Raw genomic sequence first — 18,612 nt, 5'->3', positions numbered from 1 at the left:
ACAGTACTGCACAACCAGCCCTCTCCCTGCTCCCAGTTCCTTTGAGTATCATGACACCCCAGAATACTACTGCAAGCACCTCCCATCCCAGCCAGAATGTCCACTGTCTTCAGCAGGAGTTCCTGCAAGCTCCTTCTGTGCAGATCCGGCCCCCGCCCACGGCACTAGAGGAGATGGGCCAGTGCTCTGAGCCAATACCACAAGACACCCACCCCTTTCAGACACTTGGCTCGAGAGCTTAGACTGCTCATTAGAGTTGAAGACAGGAAAAGCAACACAGTTTGACTTTTATTTCACTAGAATGCTCCAGCATGCTGTAATTCAGCATCAAATACAGTGGCGTGAAAGGGCAGCACACAGACACGTAGTGGAGAGATCAATACAATTCATGCTCTACATCCAGCATAGCATTAGTAAGCTAGTTATAAAAGCTACTGTATTACTGTCAGAAAACATACATCTGCTAACCCTCCACTCATCGCGGGGTGGGGAGAACTAAGTAGGGCTAGTTCATAAGCAGAGAATACAAAATCCACCAATTTAAAAGCAGAGGGAAAAGCAAACTGCTCAGCCAAGTTTAATCTTTCTGTTACAAAGCATTCACGTTCTGGGCTCAAGGAAGATGCACACAGGCATTGGGAATGTGGCAGCAGCGAGGCAAACAAGCAGGTACATATTTTCACATGGGCCAGGCCCACACAGAGAGGGCTTGATCTTCCCCAGCTGTAGGGGCATGAGTGTAATGTAACCACTGCTGAGAGGGAGAGTTAGTTGGGAATCCTGATCCCACAGGCAAGCTCCTTGGGGCAGGGACTTTTAGTTCTCCGTTTGTACACCACCTAGCACAGTGGGGTCCTGGCCCATGCCTAGAAGTCCTAGGCATAACTGCACACAAATAACAGGAGCATGACTGGGTAGGTACCAAGTCACACCTGCCCCAGCTGGAAAGAGACCTGAAGAGGGAGCATCTGAGTTCCTCAGTAGCACAATGAAGGCCATGGTCATGCCTGCATCTCAAGACACTGCCATCTTCTGCCCACACGCGACCCTCTGCTCTTGTGTACTAGGGAGTGAGTGCACAGCGGTGCCTGCCGCAACACCACTCATTGCAAAGTACTATGACGATCTACGCTTGGCTTGGGGAGCGGCGCCCTTGTGACACTTGTGTTCCACGCAAGGACTTGCAAGATGGATGCCTGAGAGGAGAGTTTATCCCTGTGCATTGAACCGAGACCTGGGGATGAAAGTCCACCTCACAGCAGCAAACCACCATATGAAGCAGCTGCCATTTACTACCATTAACAAATTGCTAACAGTGCAGAGAAGTGCCTTAGGAGTGATATCCCCAACACCCCCATGCAGGTAGTCAGCACAAGGCCCTGCATGCTATTTACACCCTGCTTAAATGGTGCCTAGGGCCTTGTGCGAGTCCCCCAGACTACAGTGAATTTCACCCTGGGGCCAAATCCTGCTTCCACTAAGTCAACTGGAATTGCAAAGCTGTCCCTGACCTCCTGAGGCCAAAATGTAGGCCTAGGTGAACACACCAAATGGGTCTGCACCGTTGACAGAAGACATCCACTTTCATCTGCTCTGCTAAGTGCTTTTCTGGCTCTGAGTGAAATGGCTAAAAGTTAAGCAATCTTGAGGAGGCGCCATTCATTTCAGGATAACGTTAAGAGGTGTGTGTAGGGAAACTTGACTGAATTCAGCATACAGCATGAGCCTGTTTAACCCAAGGCTTATCAATCCCCCCCCCCGCCACCCCCAGCCATAACTCATACCAGGTAAAATTCATCTACGTGCAGAGGACCAACTTGAATCCTAGGTGCTACATAGGAAAGGCAGTGCTATCCAGTGGATAGAGCACTGGACTGGGGCTCAGGAGATCTTGGTTCTATTCCTAGCTATGCCACCGGCCTTCTGGGTGATCCAGGTACAGAGAGAAGTGGCTTGCCCAGTTTCCCCATCTGCACAATGGGGATAACAATACCTCCTTTGTAATGGACTTTGCTCAGATCTAGAGTTGAAAAGCGCTAAAAGAGGATAAATTAAATAGTGAATATGCCTTGCACTAGCTCCCAGCAAAGGGGTGAATTTCACCCACAATGCACTGTTCCTTTACTTGTCCAAAACCCCCATTTCCCAGAAGCTTTGGAGTTTTCTAAGAGGAAAATACTTAACTGGGATAACTAGATCTTGCTATTTTCTTCCAACCCTCATGACTACACACACACCTCCAAGGTAGCCAGGCTCTTCTCATTGAGCATAGAATGAGGATTTATTTGACCCCTGCAAGGAAAACAACAAAGAACCCCACAGACGACACAAAGCACCCCACATAACATGATGCAGAACAAAAATTAAAAGTTGGCTAAGTCCAGGTTAACAATTCTCCAAAACATTGGTAGTTCCTTAGAAATCTAATGTAAACATTACATTTATAAAAATATAGCTATGATTCCAAAAATAAGCCACAACAGTTCTGGCAGCACATTGAGTCAACTTTCTGGAATTACGACTCACCTGCAGTCACCCCATATTGAAAAGAATGGCCAAGAGGAGCAGAAGATACCCACACCTCCAAGGATGAGGTTAGGCAGACACGCTATGTTTAGGCTTCCCGATGTGGCAAATTACAGGCAGGACTCCAGTTTCCGTTAACAGGATCCAAGCACTGGGAATTTTGACCCATCCCCTGGGCAGCATGTTCGTATTTCCAGGGAGTTAAATGACAGGCAGTTCTCTTTCACCACCCTTTCGATGGCAAGCATGCAAAGAAAATCCACACAACACATTACGCAAGATGAAGGCAACTAAAAGTTCGGTAACATGATTGGACCGTATTCTGTTAGCAAAGCTCCAAGCATCTGTCCTTGTGTTTATGAGCAAATCACACACACACACACACACCCCACTGCGTTAGGAATGTGTTAGAAAGATATTTGAGAGGCCCAGCAAAGGGCTGGCTTTGCAGCAATGGGAAATGTTGCTTTTAAACTGAAGTTCAAGGAGGCTTTGGCCTCCAGTGTTAATTAGTTGCTTTGGTCCATCTGATAAAGATGTCACACAAATCCCATGGTAATGCATTTCACTTACTTAATATTCACAATATATACAATATAGGGAAAAAATTAAGACTAAACAAAATGGGGAATGGGGCACTGGGGGAAGGAGAACTCTCCCCTAGGAGCTAATTTATTATTGAATAAGGCACTTGTATATTGAGACCATTTTCAAAAGATCATTTGCAAATGGATTCCATCCAGCTTGGAGACCTTTTCAAAGCCTTTCAGGAGCAGATTCTGTTTCCAGTTACTCAGTGTAAATTTGGCATAACTCCACTGTTAGCTATGGAGTTACTCTGGATTCACATCAACACGACAGAGCAGAATCCAGCACTAGAGTGCAGTCTGAACAAACAACAAACCTCCTTCATGTCTTTCTGAAGTTGAAGGCTTTTAGCACCTCACAGGATCTTTAGCAGAGACTTTCAAAGCTGCTGAAGGGTTTTGAAGGCTCAGCTCTCATAAAAATTAACGGAAATCGGGCATCCAAATCTCACAGGCTGATTGGAAAAATCTCAACATTGAGTAGCAGATTTTTTAAGGAGAAATGAGAAACTGTAGCTTGTACTGCGTGGGCTGACATAGTACAAAATGGAAAGGAATTAGACTGCTCTGTCTACAGATTCCAGTACTTGTGACATGAGAAATCGATAAAAGGATGTGAAGTCAGCACTGACACATACTATGGCCAGGTCTACACTACAAAGTTTTGCCAGCATAGCTAAGCTGATGGAGGTGTGAAACAAAAAACAAATCAACATCCCCCCTAGCCAACATAGCTATGTCAGCAAACCCCCGCCCAATACAGACGCAGCTCAGCAGGCATAACAGTGCTTCCTTCTGTCGATATAGCTAATGTCATTCAGTGAGGTGGTGTTACTGGCCAACTACAAAACTTCTGTCATATGCTACGTCTATACTTGGGTGCTCTGGTTGTTACAGCTATACTAGAAAGCATTTGTAGTGTAGACAAAGCCTAGTTCTCAGCAAGAAAAGACCCTCTCAACAGAACCTCTCTCTTCCCCTCAACCAACTTCTTAGGGAAAGACAATACCGCCTCTCTCTGCCTGCATGCTGAAGTAGAGAGAAGAGCTGTACAGCTGGCTGTATATCAGGGGAGTGGTCCTGCATGACTAAATAAAGGATCGTTCACAAGACTGTTAAGCATTTTGTAGTATAACGGGTGACATATTGGAGTAGAACAATTCACAAGCATAAGAAACTTGATCAGATTCGGATCTAACCTATGTCAGAATAAATCAGGGATTAATCCATCCATTTTAACGGAGTTACTCCCAAATTATTCTTAGTGTTCATTCATGTACAAGTCATTCTTGGTACTCAGATTTACAGTTATCTACCACCTGGCTACAGAACTGTAGCTGGAAGATTATTTACATTTTTAGGGTTTGTCAATGGGGTGAGATTCAATCAGGAGGGAGAGGATACGTGGGGCCAGCACAAAATCTAGACACTGCGTAAGCGGGACTTAAGTGATGCCTAGGTCCTGTGTTGGCTGTCTGCATAAGAGTGAATATAACTGATGCAGTCTGAGCCAAAGCCCACTGAAGTCAGTGATTCCACTGGGCTTTCAATCAGGCCATTAGCAAGCAAGGGTTATAGACAAGTGAGATGAAGTGGTACTTTCAAAGCATGTAGATCCTATCATAAGAAAAAACTTTTTTTTTGGGGGGGGGGGGGGGGGATATGACGAATTGTAACAGTATAATACCTCACCAGCTGAGTGGAGGTTCTGCTAATCAGATGCAATGTCCCCAGCAATCCCTCACTGTGAGCAGTTATCTAAAGCATTTTCTCACTACAGAGAACTCAAGAGAAGGTTTAGACCTTCAAGGGCTTTATGAACAAAAAGGGAGCCCTGGCCACCAATTTCAATCTTACAAGGAACAAAATAAAATAGATGAGACATTTCCCTTCGAGAAACAGAAATTCTAGAAAACTCATCAGGAGATACCCGTTGATGCCCATTTCCAATTGCGTCCCCTGCTCAGTAACAGGAAGATGGCTGTGGTGTACTGTGCATCTGATATGAATGAAGAGGGAAGGGGAAAGAGCATCTTAAAGTGTTCTTTGCAGAGGGAAAATCAGCCTTTTCCATGTACTGATCATTGGAGGATTCCCCCAAGCAAGGGCAGCGAATAGTTCCTCGGTCTGCAGCAAGGCAAATACTGGCATCTGTGCACAAAATAAAACATTCCAACAGAGATGGGCAAATCCCTGGAGGCAGTACACGCCGAGTGCACAGATTTTCTGCAGTCATGGGGGAGGAGGGAATTAAAAAACCCCAAAGATGATGGGAAAAAAAACAAGTGATATTTTCAAATAATAAAAATAATAATGATGAGACCAAAAAAAGATAATCCAGGCAGTTTGACAGCTGTTGCTGCTTAAGGCCACTGATTTCCCGTGGGATAGTTGGGCACCGTGGGATACTGTGGCAGACTGTTTCCAGAAAAGTTATTGTACTGAGCTTCCCTGCTCGGGGGGTCCCTCCATGAGCCGCTGTTCCATTCATCCTGGGCTTTCTGAAAGCTTCCGCCAGCCCCTCGGTAAATTTTATGTACCTAATAGGTAATCAAGAGAGCAAGGGAAGAATCAGCAGCAAGTATCTAGTTCCCTTTCCAACAAGAGCTATGGTCACTTTGTTAATGCCTAATACACTAGACACTTCCTAGTGCTGTCCCATGTATCTGGTAACATCTCTGTTCAAGTGTCCACATTCCAAAGGAACAAGGGCGCTATAAACAGAACAGCGCAGCAGATGGCAACAGAGAAGCAGCTAGATAAGATCTACATAGAGTCTTTTAACCCACTGCAGCATTATGACGAACTCAGGTTGGGGAATTGCACAGTAATGATGTTAGAAGCAATTCATCCAAACTAGGTCAGTTTACCTGTAATTCACTATTACTGAAATTGCTGCATCCCAGACTGGCAAAGCTTGGGTACAAGATAGGAGAACTATATAGCTGGGTGTATAGAGGTGCAGGAGGAGGAGTGACTTTCTTCAGCCACCCTACCACACAGATGCCAACCAACGTGTGATCTCAAAGAAGGCAGTATGCTCTCACATTCCAGAGGTTAACTGTCCTGATGGCAGCTGCTTTGGGGTAGAGAACACTTTGCTGGACTGGTCAGCTTTGGCATCACCTTGCGTGACAGATGAAGTGCAACAGAAATACTATGGTGAAGTGTCTCCTGTTGTATTCCCTAGGACAGTGGCTCTCCAGCTTTTTCTTTTTGCAGACCACTTTAAGGAGAAAGATCCTCCCATGAATCTCCCTCTCACCACCCCCATCTGTCATTGTGTGGGTCTCAACAGGCTTAATTCTCCGAATCAATGGTTGTCCATGGAGTCATGCTGGGAGGGACACGGTTGCATTGCATGGAGGGAACCCTCAATTGCGCACTCAACCTTTCATCTAGATGTGCCTTGGAGGGGGATCAGGCTTGGCAGGGGGACAACCCCCTCACGGTTTATACTCTCAACTTTATAGGATGCGAGTGGTTACAGCGACCACCGAGCTGATGATTCACTTTGCTTTGATGCACAGAACTGACAGATACTTCATGTCAGAAAGGCAACTGAGGCACTTACCCTTAGGAGATAGAAGGACATCGCAACTGCCGAAACCGTAAACAGTATGGCTGGGAACAGCATGAACACAGCTGCGGCAACACTGGTACTGAAAAAAGTAGTGGCTGCCAACCATCCGCTGGAAGAAAGCGAAATACAGAGACGGTCGTTTGTTGTGACCGCCAACCTGAAAATATTTGCAAGGGAGTTGTAAAGTTCCAAGATATGCATGGAAAAAACAAACGAACTAGGGCAAGAACCAGCTGCAGTACAGGTAGGCACCCCCCCCCCCCCCAGCACATCTCTGTCAAGGCACCTCAAGTCCTAACCTGCAACATCCCCTGCTAGGTGAATTTCTCTAGGGGCCTGGAAGCCAGTTGAATGGTGAGGATTTAGGAGGTAAACAAACATCCATCAGGGAACCAAATTTATTTTCACTTGTGCAGAGGCAGTATGGGGGCTAGTGGAATAAAGCTGGGGTTAAGAACCAGGAACCTGAGAGTCCTTGACCTAGCGCTGAGTCTCCATTTCCCACAGGTCTTCACACTGTGCCTCATGGGCACCCTGAGGAGCAGCGTTTAAACACAGCACTCTGCGTAGCACTTTCCCCCCGTTATTCTAGCTTCAGCAGGATTTGCATCCAGGATTTGCATCCAGGCTCTAAAGATGGCAGGTTAAATTATCAACCTTCTGTGACTTAAACAGGGAAGGTCAAGAACATACCCTCCAATTATTATTTAAGGATGAACGTTGGGACTCTAGCTTTGTAGACTGGAGATGAAGTGAAATTTATGTGCACGGGGAAGATGGGAAGAAAGGATAAGATGTCTTGATCTCCTCACTCTCACGCCCAAGAAGCTGGGTTGGAACCTTGCTGCAAACTCACAGGTGGCTTCTCCGCGGCAATGGTGTGGTCATATGGAGGGAGAAATGGTTATTTATTGGTAGGGCCCTACCAAATTCACGGTCCATTTTGGTCAAATTTCACGGTCATAGGACTTAAAAAAATAATAAATTTAACAATTTCAGCTATTTAAATCTGAAATTTCACAGTGGTGTAATTGTTGGGGTCCTGACCCAAAAAGGAGTTGTGGGGGTCACAAGGTTATTGTAGGGGGGGCTGCAGTTCTGCTACCCTTACTTCTGGGCTGCTGCCGGCGGTGGAACTTCCTTCAGAGCTGGGCGGCTGGAGAGCAGCAGCTGCTGGTTGGGAGCCCAGCTCTGAAGGCAGTTTGCTGCCAGCAGCAGCTTAGAAGTAAGGGTGGCCTGGTATGGTCTTGCCACCCTGACTTCTGCGCTGCTGCTGGCAGGGTGCTGCCTTGAGACCTGGGTGCCCAGCCAACAGCTGCCGTCCTGCAGCCACCCAGCTCCGAAGGCAGTGCAGAAGTAAGGATGTCAATATTGTGACCCCTCTCCCCCCCGCCCCTCTAATAACCTTGCGACTCCCATGCAACTCCCTTTTGGGTCAGGACCCCCAATTTGAGAAACGCTCGTCTCCCCCGTGAAATCTGTATAGTGTAGGGTAAAAAGCATACAAAAGACCAGATTTCACAGTCCTATTTATTAGGGTGGGGGAAAACACGTAGCCCTGAAAGAACAGACCGGATGAAAATCCTATGCTGGCTCAAATCATGTAACATATTCTGTCATTACCTTAGTGAGGTGAGGAGCTGAGACCATGCCCTCACTCTAACCAGGACCCTTTCTTCATCAAACCCCTTCCCCTATCATCTCCCCCAACTCTTCCCCACCCCCAAACATCAGCATTTAATGAGTGGAAATGTGGAACATAGATTCAGCCTATGGGACAAAAATCTCTGCAGCTAGATGGAGAGAAGACATGGACTGAGTGCTCCATTCAAAGACAATGGGAGCATCCTGCTTACCATGCACCCCAGCCGGAGAAACCGATTGCTTGTATGACAGTCAGAATAAACTGGGCACCAAAGATGAAGAAAAAAGCCATCAAATTAAAAGAGCTGTCAGACCTGTGAAATGAGAGAGGATATTAGGGAGAATGCATGGGGTTTATCACCTTGTACTATACCATGTTACTGTGTCCCCACTCCCTGCATACACACTTTATCATGAAGCAATGGATCCCCACTCAGTTTTGTACCTTGAAGACGAATATTCCCCACCCCCCTTTCTCGAGTGCTGGAAACACACAGGTCTCTGCATCATCAGGACTTAATCTCCCTCAATAAACCTAGCTCCTGAAATTGATCTAAAACTAATTAGATGTATGACCACCTTCAGAGAGGCATGTTTCCCACCAATACCTCAGCAGTCTCTTGCAGAAGAGAAAGCACCTGCTGCGTTATCCTGACTGCATGTCTAGACCCAATGCAGTTTGACACCTGTGCTTTTCATAATGCAACCCATCCATTTGTGAGCAGGCACAAAGCCATGGGAACACATGGGTACAAGTGCTGGCAGCCAGAGAGATCCTGTATGTGCATTACATGCAATTATCGAGAACAAGAATCCTAGCTGGGAATATCCCAGTGGCTGTTTGTCATCAGTTTACACACCTGTGGTTAAGGAAGTGGGCCACTGATAACCCAGCTCTGGGATGGATTAGGAAGAAAAACAGCTCTGACAGCCATGTACAGAGTGCATTTGAGCCTCATGAGCTGGGTGGAACACTGCCTGGGGAAAGCAGTTGTGTTCAGAGGCAACGCTGCTTTTTGTAACTCCACAGCACCTCTGTCTTTTGGCTGGATAGGTCAGGCAGGTGCCAAACTACTGAACGAGGTCAGCAGAGTTTATGTTTGTGGTCCAGGTACGCATGGTGGCTACCAAAACTAGGTGTGCTCAATGGCCTCTCCATCACAAGATGTACCGGGGGTCAGCATAGCTCTACCAGAGCCCTAGCCGTACCATCCAGCAACAGTAGCACAGATGGTACCATCAGAGGCAGTGTCTTCATCTACCACCCCCCATATTAGTCAGCCGTTCTTTGGCAAGGAATACTGCTAGTTTAAATGGAAGTTCAGCTCTGGACCCACTCATACCTGATGACATCTAATAGAGCAAATTATTGACATCAAATCCATTGAACCACAGAAACAGGGAGGTGGTGTGTTCTAGGCCAGATGTACAAAGGTATTTAGGCACCTAAAGATGCACAGAGGAGCTTTTTAAAATCCCCCAGGTGCCTAAGCATGATAGGTACCTAACTCGCACTGAAAGTCAACTAAATGAGTTAGGTTCTTAACTCCCCTTGAGTATGTAATTCCTCTTAGGTGCCTATCTGCACATTTAAGCACCTAAATACTGTTGTAAATCTGGTACTTAATGACGAGAGCAAATGAACGGGGCTGACCTTGGGCAAGTTGGAAACCCTCAGGACTTGATTCTCTCTTGCCCTACACCTTATGCAGTCATTTACACCAGTGCAAAGTGAGTGTAAAGTTGCATGAATACCTCCACAAAAGGCAGGTCAATAGAAGATGTGGCCTCTGTGTCCAATAGTATTGTTGCCTCACAGGTGGTTGTGAAAGAGACTGGACATCCTGGGTTGGACAATGCTACAGAATAGCAAAATGCTACCATCAAGGCATTCTCCTTTTGAATACTGGATCTGAGCATCGCACATTTACGGTGATAGTCCATGGTTAAGGTAATTCTATTTGTCTCAGTACTGAAACCAAATCACAGTGAAAGAACAACTTTCCAGGCAGGACCTTTAAATGGACTCTCATGACAATGACCTGGCAATAGTGAAGAAATCTCAATTTGAAGGGGTGTATGGGAATCAGCTAGAGCAGTGGTTTTCAGCCTGTGGTCTGAGGACCCCTGGGGATCTGCAGACTATATGATTTCCAAAGGGGTCTACACCTCCATTTGAAATTGGTTTAGGGATCCGCAAATGAAAAAAGGTTGAATACCACTGAGCTAGAACATGTGGAAAAGGTGAATTCTGATCCACCTTTCTGCTGGAAATTTGCCACATCTCTGCTCTCATGCCAAGGCTCTGCACCTAATTTAACTTTGGACGTGGACATATGGTGAATGTTTCACAAAAACATCCATGGAGTATGCTATCCCAATATCTACCATGGCTGTAACATCTAGGAATAAGCCTAGCAAGTGGGTCTAACCTGACTCTCTAGAAGAGAGACTGGCTGTAATGAATCTGGCTACAATATTCCTTTCTCATAAAAAGATTTCCCCGATTACACCGCTATTTTCTTTAAAGTCTCCTCCAAACTAACTGCTCTGTGACTTGCTGGCCTGTCCCTTGGGTATTGATTTTATAGAGAAGTATTTACACAGGATAATCACAAGGGCCTTTCAGCATTCAGTTGCACAAACACATACAAACAGCATTAAAGAAATAATTAGAATCTTAGTCCACAAAGCCAAGAGGAAAGCATTGTGGAGGAGTAATTTTCCCCAGACTTTGGAATAGAAAGTGCTCTTTGAACAGAGTTCCGCTAGTGACTTGGAAACCCCAGGGACTTCTGAATTAGGAAAGGGGAAGGGAAAAAAAACAAAAAACCCACAGCCCAATAGAGTAACACTTCTCAGATTTCATTTTTCACTTCCTTTAAGAATTTCAGATGATTCAATTGCTTTGCTTTTCATATCCTTTTAGAAGTTATTTCCTTTGAATTCTATAACGTAATTAATTTAGTTGCTATGGTTTTAATCATCTCCAGTACATTAGCACACATTTTGTTAGTATTTGAGGTGAGCATTTAGATGCAGATTCAGGAAAGCATTTGAGCACATGCTTAGAGTTAAGCACTTGCGTAAGTCCCACCGGCACACGCTTAAAATTTAGCATATACTTGAGTGCTTTCTAGAATCAGGGCCTTAGTCTGTCTGCTTCTATTCCTGTCAGCTGCTTATGCTTTTTTCTAAATTAACTTCTTACCATAGAATTTGATGATTAACCAATTTAAAAAAAAAAAAAACACACTGGTCATGAAGGAAGGGAGAGAAGGTTTCTAGGAAACTGGAATGACAGACTCCTGTCAGCTCTGCTAGTGACTTGCTGCAGGACCTTGGGAAAATAACTTCCCCTCTCCACGCCTCAGTTTCCCTATGCAAAATGGAGATTAAACACAAGTCCCTCAAAGAGATGCGAGTCTCAATACACTAATGATTGCAAAGTTCTTTGCAATTCCCAGCAGGCACTAGAGACATGCAAATGATTATTAATTTAAAAAAAAAAAAGTAGGATTTTAAATAGATTTGTGCAGTTTGAGAAGAGACCTGGTCTTTGTATGCTGCTTTTATTTAAATACCCCCTCCCAATATGCGTAACTACATGCTGTGCCTAGAGACAAAAAACAGAACAGTTCTTAGCAAGCTGTTTTTATACAGTTTTCCCATAAAGAACTGAGAAACCAAAAATCTCAAACAAGCTTTTTGAAGAATGTCTCCCATACCATTAGTGATGTGAATGCTTAGGTAACCCCAGGGATATTTAATAATCACAATATATTAACAATTTTAAATTTTTAAAATATGGATTTCATGCTTGTGAAAGTGCCAAACCAAACAATGCTGCAATGACCACAGAACAGGTCAAACTGCATGGTCATCAGCAATGCAAGATCTTGTTGCGAGCCCCCCTTCACCAATGTGAATCAGCCCGGTTCTGAAGGAACCCTTCATGGGGACAAGAGAGAAACTAAGTTTCTGTGGCCTTTTCAGGCCTGGACCTCTCTGCCAACAAGGGGCCACTCTGTGCCAAGGGTGGTGTTTTGTGGGCATGGATACTTCTCGCTAATCATAGTATTCTTCACCGAGCTCATACGTAGCTTGTAGACTGTATCCTTCCCCACTACCTCCACCCTTTGTCCATCTTGTCTATTTCAACTGTAAGCTCTCTAGGGCAGAGACTAGCTCTTAGTCCATATCTGTATAGCATTAGAACAATCGGATCCCTTTAACCACTATCATAATACAAACAAGCAGCTACCAAACCACCAACAGACAGCAGCAACTTTGAGTCACTCTCTACCTGGGCTGGATTCAAACCAGCCATCCAGAGATGGGAAGCCCTATAGCTTCATCTATAAGCTCCTGAGCTGGCCAAACTTTCTTAACCAAATATTGTTGTAACTGAATATTCCATTTACTTTCTCCTTAATCTTTGCCCTGACAGATAACAGCTTGCGGGCACTGTCTTCTTGATCAACATTTACTGAACGAACCTCTCAGAGGAAACCCTTTGATCAAAGGAAGAAGATGAGTGTCTACTTACCGAAAACCTTTGTATGCAGGCCGGAACCAGCATATGTAACTGCAGGGGCTGAAGAGAAAAAGCCAAAGGATGGCCAAGCCAAAATTAACGCCATAACCACCACCAATCCACCAGGCCAGGCAGCCAATTAGATTCACCACTAGTGTGATGCAGTAAACTATAAAGAGAGAACAGGAGAGGGCATAAGTAGTGCTGTTTGCTGCCTTCAGAAAAAAAGCAAATGGTTTGTATTATAATACAAGGAGACCTTGTTATGGGAGGAATTGTTAGCACAAGGAAGTGATTGGGGTGGAAGTTATCAACACGCTGACCACAAGGCATGGCTTCTGCTGTAACTTGGAAGAACTGCTGCTAGGGAGGGTCAGTTTTGGAATGGGGCAGATACCAGTAGAGAAATCAAGGGACTCATTTGTGAGCATATGTTAATGGAAGGAAAACTGGGTGGATAATTCTGCAAGTGAAGGGATCAGTGGAAGATCAGGATTTGGACCTCTATTGTTACAAAGTAAAACTGAGTTGCCAGATTTTTAGTTACATCAAGGTCCCTTTATGCCCCAAGCATGGTACAGAAGGGTCTTTAAAGGAGTGGAATCATCCCATTGAAAAAACACCCCCTGCACAAGTAGCTTCCCTGGCTAGCACATGGAGTCCAAGTAAGGGCTCTGTGGTGGGTTTCCCCCACACCACTGTCCCCCATCCTGCCAGGGGCTCTGGGCACCCTATTCTCCTATACCAGGATCTCCCAATTGCCCTCCATGGAAGGGACTCTGTGTGTCCCTATTTCCCCCAACTCCCGTAACAGGATTCCACATCCCTCAATGCCAGGGTCTGCACAGGTCCACTCCCCCCGCCCCAAACATTATTTTACTTCTTCCTGCCTGGGAGATGCATCATTCAAGGTTTCAACATGTTTAACTCTATTGGGAGGATGAGCAGAGATGAGACAGGGTGTTATGCTGGAAAGTTTTAATAGCTTCCATCAAGTGGCTCTTCAATCTAAAGACAATTACAGAGGGCTTGAAGCTGTGGCTATGCTAAACTGATGCCAGGAGCTCAGTGTGATGCCATTTTCCACCTTCCCGCTTTCTGATTCCCCCCCACAATATCAATTGAGTTCTGCCCATTGATACCTGGAAAATTCCCAGAAATTTTAGAACAGATAGGATGGAGCATTAAAAAGTTATATAGAATCATAGGACTGGAAGGGACCTAGAGAGGTCATCTAGTCCAGTCCCCTGCACTCATGGCAGGACTAAGTATTATCTAGACCTCCCTGGGCAATTCATTCCAATGCTTAACCATCCAAACAGAGATGCCTTATACCATCAAGTTGAGTGTCTCGCAAGCTCAGCCAATTATATGTCCCCTCCCAACCGACTTTGGGGACACTGAGTAATTAATAAATGATTGTGTACCAACACATCATACTGGGAAGATACACAGCTGAATCTTTAATACAAGAAGTTTCTAACTGATTATTCAGGCATTTAAGTTAAATGGGAGTTAACATCATCAAAAAAACAGTTTTAATTAAAAAAATCCTTCGCTCAGTTATGCAGGTTTCACTTCCGTGGTATAAGTTAACTGTAAAAGTTTAACAAAAGACTTGCTTTAAATGCCCTGGTTTGCAGATGCCTTAAGATTTAGCAAAGGGAAAACTCACTTTTAAGTTAAATCCTATTTAAAGTGAATAACTGGAGAGTCTAGAATTTTTAGTTTGATAACTCGTGGGCTATAAAAACAAGCAAATAATAAAAACCCTTTAAATCAATGGTGCCTATAAAGCTGTAACGCAAAATGTGATTTACACAGGCATTTGTTCTCCAGCAGTAGGAGCTCTGGGACAGGATTCCCCAAATCTCACTACACCATGTGTTATTAAATGTTCAAATCCAATTAAAATAATGACCCCTCAGCTTTCTAGTATGTATTTATTTTAAATGTTTCTGTCTTCTCTTTGGATCTGTTTCTCTCACCTTTATGCCGCACCCACCCCAGAAACCCAGAATGACCCAAACAGAAAACGTGCAGCAGATGGAAATCTAAAATGCACAGAGGAAAGCCCAGGTCTGCTCAGACATACATGTGGCCCAGTTGCCTAAATGGCTGGCACCTTTCCATTTTTCCACTAAATTGAATGAGGGATGCTTTGTTTAAAAAACAAAAAACAACCCATCCACACACAAAGGCAGCTTTACTGCATGCAACATTTAACTAGTCAGTCTGGAGGAGACAAGCAGTTTCTTCAGGCAAGAAAATTAGAGCTTTTTTCAGCATCTCTGAATAACAAAAGAACAATGAAGTGACAGATCATCCTATTGTTTACACACACACCTCTCTCTCTCTCTCACACAACATTTGGAATAAAACCCACAGCATCAAGTGTGTATTGTGTCCCTCAGTGAGAAAGTTATTTCTGTAACCAGAAGGGAAGCTGGGATGACAGGTATTTTGGGAGGAAAGGGTTGGCAGGGCAAAAGGATTTTTTTCATCTTCAGGAGCAGGGTTTCTCAAAGTGGGGGTCCTGACCCAAAACGGGGTGGGGGTTGGTTGTTGTGCGTCCTTCAAGTTCGAAGATCACTATGATATCACTGATTGGTTTGTTTTCTGTGAACACCTGAGTGGCTGATCAGGCCAATTTGAGTTTCGAACCATCTGTGGCACACTAAATCTCTTTGTCATGAAATTGCAACTTACAAATGTAGTGTTTTTTTTTTTGTTACATAACTGCACTCAAAAACAAAACAATGTGACACTTCAGAGCCTACAAGTCCACTCAGTCCTAATACTTGTTCAGCCAATCGCTCAAACAAACAAGTTTGTTTACATTTACAGGAGATACCGCTGCCTCCTTATTTACAATGTCACCAGAAAGTGAGAACAGGTATTCGCATGGCACTTTTGTAGCTGGCATTGCAAGGTTTTGACATGCCAGATACGCTAAACATTCGAATGCCCCTTCATGCTTCGGCCACCATTCCAGAGGACATGCTTCCATGCTGATGATGCTCGTTAAAAAAAAATAATGCGTTAATTAAATTTGTGACTGAACTCCTTGGGGGGAGAATTTTTTGTCCCCTGGTTGGTTTTACCCACATTCTGCCTTATATTCCATGTTATAGCAGTCTCAGATGATGACCCAGCACACGTTCATTTTAAAAACACTTTCACTACAGATTTCACAAAACACAAAGACACAAAGAAGGTACCACTGTGAGATTTCTAAAGATAGCTACAGCACTGGACCCAAGGTTTAAGAATCTGAAGTGCTGTACAAAATCTGAGAGGGACGGGGTGTGGAGCATGATTTCAGAAGTCTTAAAAGAGCAACACTCCGATGGGGAATCTACAGAACCCGAGCCACCAAAAAAGAAAGTCAACCTTCTGCTGGTGGCATCTGACTCAGATAATGAACATGAACATGCATCGGTCCACACTGCTTTGGATGGTTATCGAGCAGAACCCGTCATCAGCATGGACGCATGTCCCCTGGAATGGTGGTTGAAGCATAAAGGGACATATGAATCTTTAGCGCATTTGGCACGTAAATATCTTGCCATGCAGGCTACAACATTGCCATGAGAAAGCCTGTTCTCACATTCAGGTGACATTGTAAACAAGTAGTGGGCAGCATTATGTCCCGCAAATGTAAACAAACTCGTTTGTCTGAGCGATTGGCTGAACAAAAAATAGGACTGAGTGGATTTGCAGGCTCTAAACTTTTACATTGTTTTATTTTTGAATGCAGTTTTAATTTTAACATAATTCTACACTTGAGAGTTCAACTTTCATAATAAAGAGATTGCACTGCAGTACTTGTAAAAGGGGAATTGAAAAATACTCTCTCTCTTTTTTTTTTTACAGTGCAAATACTTGTAATCAAAAATATAAAGTAAGCACTGTACACTTTGTATTCTGTGTTGTAATTGAAATCAATACATTTGAAAATGTAGAAAACATCCAAAAATATTTAAATAAATGGTATTCTATTATTAACAGTGCGATTAATTGCTTGACTGCCCTAGTTACTTTTGAAGTAAGCTTCATGGGACAACAGGTTAAAATTCAGGCACAAACTGCACCACAGCATCCTAGAAGGAAGATTTTGTTCTTGATAAGTGAACAGAAGTGAAACTCTAAAATGTGTAATACATGGGGATCTACCTCTTTATAGCTGTTGAGCCCAATATGTACAATTTCTCAAAAAATTTCATAATTTCACTTACAGATCCATAAATGGTAAATTCTCTTCACCAAACTCTGATAGTCTATGGGAATTTCATCAGCAAAGTTCTGGTAGAAGCACGGTTTCAGAGGAATAAACTTGGGGAGCGGAGGGAAGTTATTCACTTTCTCTACAAAAACAAAAACATACACAGTTTAGCTAACTCAGACATATTCTCTTAAATTAATGAATCATCATAATGACATGCCCCCTCACCCGCACTTTCCCAGCATGGAAATACTCAGAGGAAGCACAGAGAAGAGTGTGGAAGCTTGGAACTATCCTGAAAAACATGCCCACCATTAGGAGAGAAGAGGATGCCTAGTTCATGGTATCCAGTTTATTTACTCAAATGGGCCAATATCAGCACTTATCTTCACCCTAGATATTTAGGGCTCATTCTCTGTTGTTTTGTAGCCTGTGTAGTCATTTACCCCAGTGCAAACCAGGGGAAAAGCACCACCATTCTGATTCAGTTGTGTTTCACTGGCATAAATGACCACAAAAGGTGCAGTGAAACAGACTCCAGACTCAGCTCACAAGCACAGTAGCTTAGATAGGGTGAGAGAGGCCAGCTAAGCAGGTCACTAGCTGCATCTAGTGGTGGCAGCCCTTGCAAGAGGGTTTTATCTAATCCATTAGGGCACAAAAGCAGTGGTGGATATTGGTTTCCCAGACCAAACAAATCAGATGAAAAGCAGGGATTCTCCCCTCCCACAGGCAGAGACAAATGGAGGTTTGCTTGCAGAAGAGCCTACATTCCCAGTGGAGTTCTTTCTGGCTACAGCAATCAGGCCTTGTGGCCTGCAGCCAATATGGTTTCATGACAATGAAAGGGGTGACTTTAGGAGAACAGTCCTCTACAAATAGGTTATACATAGGTTATATATAGGGGTCGGTTTTGTTCAATATCTTCATAAATGATCTGGAGGATGGTATGGATTGCACTCTCAGCAAATTTGCGGATGATACTAAACTGGGAGGAGTGGTAGATACGCTGGAGGGCAGGGATAGGATACAGAGGGACCTAGACAAATTGGAGGATTGGGCCAAAAGAAATCTGATGAGGTTCAATAAGGATAAGTGCAGGGTCCTGCACTTAGGACGGAAGAACCCAATGCACAGCTACAGACTAAGGACCAAATGGCTCAGCAGCAGTTCTGCGGAAAAGGACCTAGGGGTGACAGTGGACGAGAAGCTGGATAGGAGTCAGCAGTGTCCCCTTGTTGCCAAGAAGGCCAATGGCATTTTGGGATGTATAAGTAGGGGCATAGCGAGCAGATCGAGGGACATGATCGTCCCCCTCTATTCGACATTGAGGAGGCCTCATTTGGAGTACTGTGTCCAGTTTTGGGCCCCACACTACAAGAAGGATGTGGAGAAATTGGAGAGAGTCCAGCGAAGGGCAACAAAAATGATTAGGGGTCTGGAACACATGACTTATGAGGAGAGGCTGAGGGAACTGGGATTGTTTAGTCTGCAGAAGAGAAGAATGAGG

The 18,612-nt window shown here is 44.3% G+C and overlaps 1 protein-coding gene across 1 annotated transcript in view; it reads right to left on the bottom strand.

The window, feature by feature from the left end:
* Nucleotides 1-275: 275 nt before the first annotated feature.
* Nucleotides 276-18,612, bottom strand: part of SCAMP4 (secretory carrier membrane protein 4) — a 29,588-nt gene continuing 11,251 nt past the window's right edge. Inside the window, 5 exon segments of the mRNA XM_073324463.1 lie at nt 276-5,653; nt 6,688-6,853; nt 8,553-8,654; nt 12,890-13,046; nt 17,116-17,244. Coding sequence (XP_073180564.1) covers nt 5,477-5,653; nt 6,688-6,853; nt 8,553-8,654; nt 12,890-13,046; nt 17,116-17,244 — 731 coding nt within the window. The 3' untranslated portion in view covers nt 276-5,476.

This window comes from Lepidochelys kempii, chromosome 25, assembly GCF_965140265.1.
Source record: "Lepidochelys kempii isolate rLepKem1 chromosome 25, rLepKem1.hap2, whole genome shotgun sequence".
Classification (NCBI taxonomy): Eukaryota; Metazoa; Chordata; order Testudines; family Cheloniidae; genus Lepidochelys; species Lepidochelys kempii.
This window is presented reverse-complemented; position numbering and strand designations above follow the sequence as displayed.